Source organism: Procambarus clarkii, chromosome 16 (genome assembly GCF_040958095.1).
Source record: "Procambarus clarkii isolate CNS0578487 chromosome 16, FALCON_Pclarkii_2.0, whole genome shotgun sequence".
Classification (NCBI taxonomy): Eukaryota; Metazoa; Arthropoda; class Malacostraca; order Decapoda; family Cambaridae; genus Procambarus; species Procambarus clarkii.
The window spans coordinates 15,742,600-15,753,351 of record NC_091165.1 but is presented as its reverse complement, the minus strand read 5'-3'; the positions used below and the strand labels follow the sequence as shown (position 1 = coordinate 15,753,351).

Sequence of the window (10,752 nt, the reverse complement as noted above, 5' to 3'; positions counted from 1 at the left end):
ATGTAATCAAGGCTCACTGTGACATTGTGGATTAATTACGTCAGATCAGATGATATAGCTGTACTATAAATGTGTGTGTAATTACCTAAGTGTAGTTACAGGATAAGAGCTACGCTCGTAGTGTCCCGTCTTCCCAGCACTCTTTGTCATATAACGCCTTGAAACTACTGACGGTCTTGGCCTCCACCACTTTTTCACCTAACTTGTTCCAACCGTCTACCACTCTGTTTGCGAAATATATAAACTATGACCTCTTGAGGATTCGAACCTAAACAGCTAGGGGATCACTTCCTTTGCCTATCCAGTACTATTACCACTCCACCATCGACTGCCTGTGTGTGTGTGTGTGTGTGTGTGTGTGTGTGTGTGTGAGTGTGTGTGTGTGTGTGTGTGTGTGTGTGAGTGTGTGTTAAATCTACAGCCCTATTTCCAAACCAGTATTTACCCAGGTCTTTTCTGAATCTAAACTTGTCAAATTTATATCCGTTGTTCCGCGTTCTATTTTATTTGTATACTAGCTATACCCAGCCACGCGTTGCTGTGGCTCAGCAATGCATGTGCGTTGCCACTCCCCACTCTCCTGTCCCCTCATCCTCACCATCCCAAACTTCCCCGTCCCCTCGTCCTCCCCACCACTCCCTCATCCGACGCATTCCCGAATGATCTTATGTTCCCATCAGAAAATTGGGAACATCAAATGATCTGATGTTCCCATCACTGAAATATAAGAAAAATAGTTAAAAAAAAAAGATATGAAAAACAATGAAAAAAGGAGAAAATAAACTATACTCACGAGATGAATGATATGGTAAACAACACAGCTCAATTCCAACACAATGTCAAACACAATAATTAAATCAAAATGAAAATACATCGGAATCTATGAAAATTCAATTTATCAATGCGATCGGAAACATTGAAATGGAAACGTAACATATTCAGTATTGCGTGTGTTGTTATTACGTGCAACAGATAGCATCGTTTTTTTTTGTAAGCATGTTCTTACCTGTCACAGGTGTGGCATCTATATAGTAGGTATATAAAAACACTCGCATATTCGAATGCAACGTTGTGTCAAAATTTCAAAACAATCTGTGAGGAATTTTCGAAGATTACAGCGTGTTTAGCTCTTACGTCGAACAATGGCGTAGTTAAAAAATAACATGTTTTTTCCTGTCATAGGTGAGGCATGTATAGAGGTATATAAAAACACACGCCTATTCGAATGCAACGTTGTGTCAACATTTCAAAGCAATCTGTAAAGAGGTTTTGAAGATTTTCCCCTCACATGAAAAACAGGATGAATAAAACACAGTTTTTCAAAAACGCATGTTTTTTTCTCGTCACAGACGTGACATCTATACAGTATGTATATAAAAACCCGCTCGGATGGGAATGGAACGTTGAGTGAAAATTTCAAAGCAATCGGTGAAGAACTTTCAGAGATTAGCGATTTTGAACAAACGAACATTTACATTTTTATTTATATAGATATTTAATTAAAACCTGATTTATATACCCATTGGTTTGACCTTTTAACAACAACGCTACAGCCGCAGGTAAACACAAAGACTGAGCCCAGACTCAGTACCAGCCTCAGATGTAGTCACCAATAACAACAGGAAAGACAGCCTATGTCTATGTCTAAGTGTGATCCAGAAATAATAAATTAGCGGAGAACGGAATTATCAGGAGAAATCGCCAAGCCATTACGACTATATAGCACTTGGAAGGGGTCAGGATAAGGGTTTGGGATGGGACGGAGGGAAAGAATGGTGCCCAACTACTTGGACGGTCGGGGATTGAACGCCGACCTGCAGGAAGCGAGACCGTCGCTCGACTGGGGGGACACAGATGAGAGGGGGACCCAGGTGAGGGGAGGGAACCCAGGTGAGGGGGGGGGGATCCAGGTGAGGGGGGGGACCCCAGGTGAGGGGGGGGACCCAGGTGAGGGGGGGGGGACCCAGGTGAGGGGGGGGACCCAGGTGAGGGGGGGGACCCAGGTGAGGGGGGGGACCCAGGTGAGGGGGGGGACCCAGGTGAGGGGGGGGGACCCAGGTGAGGGGGGGGGGGACCCAGGTGAGGGGGGGGGACCCAGGTGAGGGGGGGGACCCAGGTGAGGTAGGGGAGCAGGTGATAGGGGACCCATGTGAGGGGGGGACCCAGGTGAGGGGGGCCCAGGTGAGGGGGGCCCAGGTGAGGGGGGGCCCAGGTGAGGGGGGCCCAGGTGAGGGGGGACCCAGGTGAGGGGGGACCCAGGTGAGGGGGGACCCAGGTGAGGGGGGGACCCAGGTGAGGGCGGGACCCAGGTGAGGGCGGGACCCAGGTGAGGGGGGCCCAGGTGAGGGGGGGACCCAGGTGAGGGGGGGACCCAGGTGAGGGGGGACCCAGGTGAGGGGGGGACCCAGGTGAGGGGGGGACCCAGGTGAGGGGAAGGACCCAGATGAGGGGGGACCCCAGGTGAGGGGGGGGACCCAGGTGAGGGGGGGACCCAGGAGAGGGGGGGACCCAGGAGAGGGGGGGGACCCAGGAGAGGGGGGGGACCCAGGTGAGGGGGGGGACCCAGGTGAGGGGGGGGGACCCAGGTGAGGGGGGACCAAGTGAGGGGGGGAACCCAGGTGAGGTGGGAACCCAGGTGAGGGGGGGACCCAGGTGAGGGGGGACCCAGGTGAGGGGGGGACCCAGGTGAGGGGGGGGGACCCCCGGTGAGGGGGGGGACCCCCGGTGAGGGGGGGGGACCCCCGGTGAGGGGGGGGGACCCCCCGGTAAGGGGGGGACCCAGGTGAGGGGGGGGACCCAGGTGAGGGGGGGGACCCAGGTGAGGGGGGGACCCAGGTGAGGGGGGGACCCAGGTGAGGGGGGGGACCCAGGTGAGGGGGGGAAGCCAGGTGAGCCACTGAACATAATACCCAGGAAACGAGTTTCGTCAACACTAAACGTCCTCCTCTCATGTATAAATTATGGAATAATTATGCCATTGCAGTGAATGACTTACAATTTTCGCTGTTAAAAGCCCAAAGCGACGCTCCACTGCCCCTCCCTTCCCCCCCCCCCCATGGTTGAGAAGCTAATGGGTGTGAAGCATCGAATTACATCAACAGGTTATCCACACAATGGGGGGGCTTTTAACTCCAGCTCTCAAATTATAAACGATATTTACGACAGTAATGGCGAGAGAACCCTCCAGTGAGGTACCCCCCCCCCCCCACCCTGGTAAACCTCAGGGTGGTTTACCAGGAGGGTAAACCTCCCTGAGGTTTACCTTTATTTAAAAGTTTATGTAAAGAGGGAGATACATCCCACTGTTTACAATCTATGATTTGAGAGAGAGAGAATACAAATCCGCATGAAAATCTCGTACGATCCATGCTGTCATAAGCCATTTCTAATTCGAAAAATACAGGTAATGTTGCTTGGGAGAAACTGTCTCAGAAATAGAGGATTTCAAGCCAAGGATGAAGTCTTTCATCTCACTGACGACCACCAGGCAAGCGTCATAAAAAAATAACTATGACGGGGAATCTGGTTAACTCCTACAAGTGGAATTGGAGATAATATCTATATACAATAGAATGTTCGTCCAAGGAGGAAAAAAAGCTTGGGGTAAGCCTCACCAAACTTTGCAGGGTGACTGGTGGGTGTTGGGGGACTGTAATAGCCCCTCTACGACACACCCGCAAACAAGTACCAAACTTGTTTACACTATCCTCATTAATATTTATCCAACACATTTTCTGCGAGATGATTAAGATGGTTATAGTGATGAATGAAGTGTATAGCGATGTGGCCTCCGTGACCCAAGCAACGCCGGGTACCCAAGCCAGTGATTGTGAGTGCAATAGGCCGCGCGCGTACGTATGTACACACGTGTACACACACACACACACACACACACACACACACACACACACACACACACACACACACACACACACACACACACGACATACACGAGACACACTCACGACACACAATAAGCAGCAGGTGTCGTGGGTGGCGTCCCAGTGTCGTGGGTGGCGTCCCAGTGTCGTGGGTGGCGTCCCAGTGTCGTGGGTGGCGTCCCAGTGTCGTGGGTGGCGTCCCAGTGTCGTGGGTGGCGTCCCGGTGTCGTGGGTGGCGTCCCGGTGTCGTGGGTGGCGTCCCGGTGTCGTGGGTGGCGTCCCGGTGTCGTGGGTGGCGTCCCGGTGTCGTGGGTGGCGTCCCGGTGTCGTGGGTGGCGTCCCGGTGTCGTGGGTGGCGTCCCGGTGTCGTGGGTGGCGTCCCGGTGTCGTGGGTGGCGTCCCGGTGTCGTGGGTGGCGTCCCAGTGTCGTGGGTGGCGTCCCAGTGTCGTGGGTGGCGTCCCAGTGTCGTGGGTGGCGTCCCAGTGTCGTGGGTGGCGTCCCAGTGTCGTGGGTGGCGTCCCAGTGTCGTGGGTGGCGTCCCGGTGTCGTGGGTGGCGTCCCGGTGTCGTGGGTGGCGTCCCGGTGTCGTGGGTGGCGTCCCGGTGTCGTGGGTGGCGTCCCGGTGTCGTGGGTGGCGTCCCGGTGTCGTGGGTGGCGTCCCGGTGTCGTGGGTGGCGTCCCGGTGTCGTGGGTGGCGTCCCGGTGTCGTGGGTGGCGTCCCGGTGTCGTGGGTGGCGTCCCGGTGTCGTGGGTGGCGTCCCGGTGTCGTGGGTGGCGTCCCGGTGTCGTGGGTGGCGTCCCGGTGTCGTGGGTGGCGTCCCGGTGTCGTGGGTGGCGTCCCGGTGTCGTGGGTGGCGTCCCGGTGTCGTGGGTGGCATCCCGGTGTCATGGGTGGCGTCCCGGTGTCGTGGGTGGCGTCCCGGTGTCGTGGGTGGCGTCCCGGTGGCGTCCCGGTGTCGTGGGTGGCGTCCCAGTGTCGTGGGTGGCGTCCCCTGTGGCGTCCCAGTGTCGTGGGTGGCGTCCCGGTGTCGTGGGTGGCGTCCCAGTGTCGTGGGTGGCGTCCCAGTGTCGTGAGTGGCGTCCCCGGTGGCGTCCCGGTGTCGTGGGTGGCGTCCCGGTGTCGTGGGTGGCGTCCCCGGTGGCGTCCCGGTGTCGTGGGTGGCGTCCCGGTGTCGTGGGTGGCGTCCCGGTGTCGTGGGTGGCGTCCCCGGTGGCGTCCAGGTGTCGTGGGTGGCGTCCCGGTGTCGTGGGTAGCGTCCCGGTGTCGTGGGTGGCGTCCCGGTGTCGTGGGTGGCGTCCCGGTGGCGTCCCGGTGTTGTGGGTGGCGTCCCGGTGTCGTGGGTGGCGTCCCGGTGTCGTGGGTGGCGTCCCGGTGTCGTGGGTGGCGTCCCGGTGTCGTGGGTGGCGTCCCGGTGTCGTGGGTGGCGTCCCGGTGTCGTGGGTGGCGTCCCAGTGTCGTGGGTGGCGTCCCGGTGTCGTGGGTGGCGTCCCAGTGTCGTGGGTAGCGTCCCGGTGTCGTGGGTGGCGTCCCGGTGTCGTGGGTGGCGTCCCGGTGTCGTGGGTGGCGTCCCGGTGTCGTGGGTGGCGTCCCGGTGTCGTGGGTGGCGTCCCGGTGTCGTGGGTGGCGTCCCGGTGTCGTGGGTGGCGTCCCGGTGTCGTGGGTGGCGTCCCGGTGTCGTGGGTGGCGTCCCGGTGTCGTGGGTGGCGTCCCCGGTGGCGTCCCAGTGTCGTGGGTGGCGTCCCAGTGTCGTGGGTGGCGTCCCAGTGTCGCGGGTGGCGTCCCAGTGTCGCGGGTGGCGTACCAGTGTCGTGGGTGGCGTCCCAGTGTCGTGGGTGGCGTCCCAGTGTCATGGGTGGCGTCCCAGTGTCGTGGGTGGCGTCCCAGTGTCGTGGGTGGCGTCCCAGTGTCGTGGGTGGCGTCCCAGTGTCGTGGGTGGCGTCCCAGTGTCGTGGGTGGCGTCCCAGTGTCGTGGGTGGCGTCCCGGTGTCGTGGGTGGCGTCCCGGTGGCGTCCCGGTGTCGTGGGTGGCGTCCCGGTGTCGTGGGTGGCGTCCCGGTGTCGTGGGTGGCGTCCCGGTGTCGTTGGTGGCGTCCCGGTGTCGTGGGTGGCGTCCCGGTGTCGTTGGTGGCGTCCCGGTGTCGTGGGTGGCGTCCCCGGTGGCGTCCCAGTGTCGTGGGTGGCGTCCCAGTGTCGTGGGTGGCGTCCCAGTGTCGCGGGTGGCGTCCCAGTGTCGCGGGTGGCGTCCCAGTGTCGTGGGTGGCGTCCCAGTGTCGTGGGTGGCGTCCCAGTGTCTTGGGTGGCGTCCCAGTGTCGTGGGTGGCGTCCCAGTGTCGTGGGTGGCGTCCCAGTGTCGTGGGTGGCGTCCCAGTGTCGTGGGTGGCGTCCCAGTGTCGTGGGTGGCGTCCCAGTGTCGTGGGTGGCGTCCCAGTGTCGTGGGTGGCGTCCCAGTGTCGTGGGTGGCGTCCCAGTGTCGTGGGTGGCGTCCCGGTGTCGTGGGTGGCGTCCCGGTGTCGTGGGTGGCGTCCCGGTGTCGTGGGTGGCGTCCCAGTGTCGCGGGTGGCGTCCCAGTGTCGCGGGTGGCGTCCCAGTGTCGCAGGTGGCGTCCCAGTGTCGTGGGTGGCGTCCCGGTGTCGTGGGTGGCGTCCCAGTGTCGCGGGTGGCGTCCCAGTGTCGCGGGTGGCGTCCCAGTGTCGCGGGTGGCGTCCCGGTGTCGTGGGTGGCGTCCCTGTGTCGCGGGTGGCGTCCCTGTGTCGCGGGTGGCGTCCCAGTGTCGTGGGTGGCGTCCCAGTGTCGCGGGTGGCGTCGTGGTGTCGTGGGTGGCGTCCCGGTGTCGTGGGTGGCGTCCCAGTGTCGCGGGTGGCGTCCCAGTGTCGCGGGTGGCGTCCCAGTGTCGTGGGTGGCGTCCCGGTGTCGTGGGTGGCGTCCCAGTGTCGTGGGTGGCGTCCCAGTGTCGCGGGTGGCGTCCCAGTGTCGCGGGTGGCGTCCCAGTGTCGTGGGTGGCGTCCCAGTGTCGTGGGTGGCGTCCCAGTGTCGTGGGTGGCGTCCCAGTGTCGTGGGTGGCGTCCCAGTGTCGCGGGTGGCGTCCCAGTGTCGCGGGTGGCGTCCCAGTGTCGTGGGTGGCGTCCCAGTGTCGCGGGTGGCGTCCCGGTGTCGTGGTTGGCGTCCCGGTGTCGTGGGTGGCGTCCCAGTGTCGCGGGTGGCGTCCCGGTGTCGTGGGTGGCGTCCCGGTGTCGTGGGTGGCGTCCCGGTGTCGTGGGTGGCGTCCCAGTGTCGTGGGTGGCGTCCCAGTGTCGTGGGTGGCGTCCCAGTGTCGTGGGTGGCGTCCCAGTGTCGTGGGTGGCGTCCCCGGTGGCGTCCTAGTGTCGTGGGTGGCGTCCCGGTGTCGTGGGTGGCGTCCCGGTGTCGTTGGTGGCGTCCCGGTGTCGTTGGTGGCGTCCCAGTGTCGTTGGTGGCGTCCCAGTGTCGTGGGTTGCGTCCCCGGTGGCGTCCCAGTGTCGTGGGTGGCGTCCCAGTGTCGTGGGTGGCGTCCCCGGTGGCGTCCCAGTGTCGCGGGTGGCGTCCCAGTGTCGCGGGTGGCGTCCCCGGTGGCGTCCCAGTGTCGTGGGTGGCGTCCCAGTGTCGTGGGTGGCGTCCCAGTGTCGTGGGTGGCGTCCCAGTGTCGCGGGTGGCGTCCCAGTGTCGCGGGTGGCGTCCCAGTGTCGCGGGTGGCGTCCCAGTGTCGCGGGTGGCGTCCCAGTGTCGCAGGGGGCGTCCCAGTGTCGCGGGTGGCGTCCCAGTGTCACCAGTACACACACACACACACACACACACACACACACACACACACACACACCATCACCGGCCGTCTATCGACGCCTCCCCACGCTCCTCTACTCATAAGACTACACAAATAATTATGAACTTGGAGGTAATTAATTCTGGGACTGACGGCTGTAATTACCATCAGTTGGAGGCGCTGGATCACTGGTGTAAACACCTGACTGGTGGGAACAATGCGCTCATTAAACACCTATAAATGCCTCGGCCGCCAGTCTGGCTGTTGTCACTGCTTCAGGTGTGTTATAGAACAAGCAGCTTCAAGAGTAACATAAATATGATAATCGGTTTAAAAACCTTAATTAAAAGTGCTCAAGTAACCGGAGCTGAGTGCAGCTAATTCATTTTTAGGCCCCTAATGCGGCGCGTTAAAATGAGGAGAGTTGAACAAAAGGAAATAAACAAAGTGGTACAAAACAAAAAGCATTACTGAAATCGTGGAGGTATGCCGGGGTGGGGGTGGTTGGGGAGGTTTATATTGTGGGGGTCGACCAGCACGCCTCCGGCAGCTGAGGGGACGGGAGGGAATATATAAGGCAAGGGGGGGGGGGGAGAGATGGGTTGTGGGAGGGAATGTGGGAGAGGGGCCTGGGGGGGGGGGATAGGTGAGAGTGAAGAGAGGGCATTATTACATTCCGAGACTCCGTGTGGGATTGTGAGATTCATATACCTGAGGACAAGTGTGGGATTCTTGGGCCAAAATGGGGATTTGTAAGGTTGTCTCACTCTCTAAGGTTTCAGATTCCGGGCCGCGTGAGGGAGGTTTATGAAGAGCTTCTACTAAGGTTGAAGATTGAGGGACTCACAGACCAGAGAAGGTGGGGGGGTTGCAGGATTGACAGACCATATAATAGGGGGGGGGGGCGGTCGCAGGATTCACAGACTGGTAAGCAAATGTGGGGATTGTGGCCGTGATAACAGAGAACCAATCACAACACAACTGGTCTCATATGTAGCTGCAGGAAGCCTGACGTGGCTCAGGCGGTTCCCGAGTAACAGAACCGCCAGTCACTTTCAAGGAGGAGTTAAGTGTAGTAACTCTGCAGCCTTAGAGCTTGGAACACCTCAGGGTGGAGTCTTTAGCCCCCACAAGTGGCAATGTGTTGATGTACAAGGGAACAACATATATCCCTCCAGAGATGCTACATAGTCTTTCCAGCTTGTCGCCTTCATCTGATAATTACTTAAACACACACAAGCTCACGAAGCTGTCGATAAGTAGTGAATGCCGTCTCATTACTTAGTACCGAACTGCTAAACCCTTTTTATCCTCACAAGAAGACAAATGTCCCTCTAGCTTTCAAATGTCAACAATCAAAACACCGAAACAATTACACATACTTTTGAATAGGTATTAATTAACAGTGAAACTGTAAACGACTTGCATTAAACTCTCAAAGAAAGTCGAAGAAAGATTCTATGACCTTTCAAATTACTTACTGGTCAGAATTGTAACGTCAATATTCAGAGCAATTTAACATAAAGTTTATTAGATTCCTGGTTGATTATCCTGCCCTGCCCCCTAATGAACTTCCCCGCCTCTACACTGAGGAAACTAGGCTACAGAACTAAGCTACGAGGGTGATTCTTGGTCCTCCAAAACTTGAGAGGTATTGTTCCTCACTCCTTGTTGGGTGTAAGATGAGGGCGAGGAGGAAGCTGCCGCTCCACGAGTGGATTGTTCGTCTAGCGAGGCGCCGGCCGTGGATTATGAAGCCGTGTTGGCGGGTATATTGCGGCTCCTCCACACTACTACACTTCAGCTTCGGCTTTGAGACGATGTGCGCGATACATTTCCTCCCTTGATTTTGGTTGGTTTAATCTCAGCTCTACGGGACGAGTAGTTCACGATGGTGCCGGCTTGTGGCTTGTTGTCCTGTGGCCCGGTGGCTTGTCCTGTGGCCCGGTGGCTTCTTGTCCTGTGGCCCGGTGGCTTCTTGTCCTGTGGCCCGGTGGCTTCTTGTCCTGTGGCCCGGTGGCTTCTTGTCCTGTGGCCCGGTGGCTTCTTGTCCTGTGGCCCGGTGGCTTCTTGTCCTGTGGCCCGGTGGCTTCTTGTCCTGTGGCCCGGTGGCTTCTTGTCCTGTGGCCCGGTGGCTTCTTGTCCTGTGGCCCGGTGGCTTCTTGTCCTGTGGCCCGGTGGCTTCTTGTCCTGTGGCCCGGTGGCTTCTTGTCCTGTGGCCCGGTGGCTTCTTGTCCTGTGGCCCGGTGGCTTCTTGTCCTGTGGCCCGGTGGCTTCTTGTCCTGTGGCCCGGTGGCTTCTTGTCCTGTGGCCCGGTGGCTTCTTGTCCTGTGGCCCGGTGGCTTCTTGTCCTGTGGCCCGGTGGCTTCTTGTCCTGTGGCCCGGTGGCTTCTTGTCCTGTGGCCCGGTGGCTTCTTGTCCTGTGGCCCGGTGGCTGCTTGTCCTGTGGCCCGGTGGCTTCTTGTCCTGTGGCCCGGTGGCTTCTTGTCCTGTGGCCCGGTGGCTTCTTGTCCTGTGGCCCGGTGGCTTCTTGTCCTGTGGCCCGGTGGCTTCTTGTCCTGTGGCCCGGTGGCTTCTTGTCCTGTGGCCCGGTGGCTTCTTGTCCTGTGGCCCGGTGGCTTCTTGTCCTGTGGCCCGGTGGCTTCTTGTCCTGTGGCCCGGTGGCTTCTTGTCCTGTGGCCCGGTGGCTTCTTGTCCTGTGGCCCGGTGGCTTCTTGTCCTGTGGCCTGGTGCGGGTACCATCCTGTTCGAAGATGTTAAAACACACGATGATGTTTTAAGTCGTCAGTTAGTTCAGTCATCCGCTGCTCGTGGTGCTGTAGGAGGGTTGGGGTCACTGCAACTTGTGCCTGCCTCTTCTGGAAGCAACATCGTCACCGGGTGTAACGGTCTTGACCGCCAGGGATGCTGTTAGGGGTTGAATTCTAGTTCCAAGTGACTTAAAGTTTATCTCAAGGAATAAATTTTCAGTTTCCGTCTATTGTGGTGCCCCTGCGATGCTCCTTGTGGCTCTGTTTTGTACAGTCGGTCGGAAAACCTGACACTGTTTACTAATATTCAGTACAATAGGCAGATACCTACTGGGTTGTGTTAAC

At 58.9% G+C, this 10,752-nt stretch overlaps 1 protein-coding gene across 1 annotated transcript; it reads right to left on the bottom strand.

Annotated features, from left to right (window-relative positions):
* Positions 1–3,961: 3,961 nt before the first annotated feature.
* LOC123759944 (mucin-2-like) lies at positions 3,962–10,399 on the bottom strand. The gene is made up of 3 exons (XM_069325509.1): positions 9,532–10,399; positions 8,331–8,478; positions 3,962–7,238 (listed from the first exon to the last, which is right to left on the bottom strand). Exons 1-3 carry the CDS (start codon positions 10,397–10,399, stop codon positions 3,962–3,964), a joined length of 4,293 nt encoding a protein of 1,430 aa, XP_069181610.1.
* Between the last annotated feature and the right edge of the window lie 353 nt (positions 10,400–10,752).

Excerpts from the sequence above, each read along its gene's own strand:
- LOC123759944 (XM_069325509.1), bottom strand. The coding sequence starts at position 10,399 with ATGGTACCCGCACCAGGCCACAGGACAAGAAGCCACCGGGCCACAGGA. Across the intron at positions 8,479-9,531 it reads CATCGTGAACTACTCGTCCC|TAGAAGCTCTTCATAAACCT; the intron begins GTAGAGCTGAGA and ends CTTCAACCTTAG. Across the intron at positions 7,239-8,330 it reads CCCACACGGAGTCTCGGAAT|GACGCCACCGGGGACGCCAC; the intron begins GTAATAATGCCC and ends CCACGACACTAG.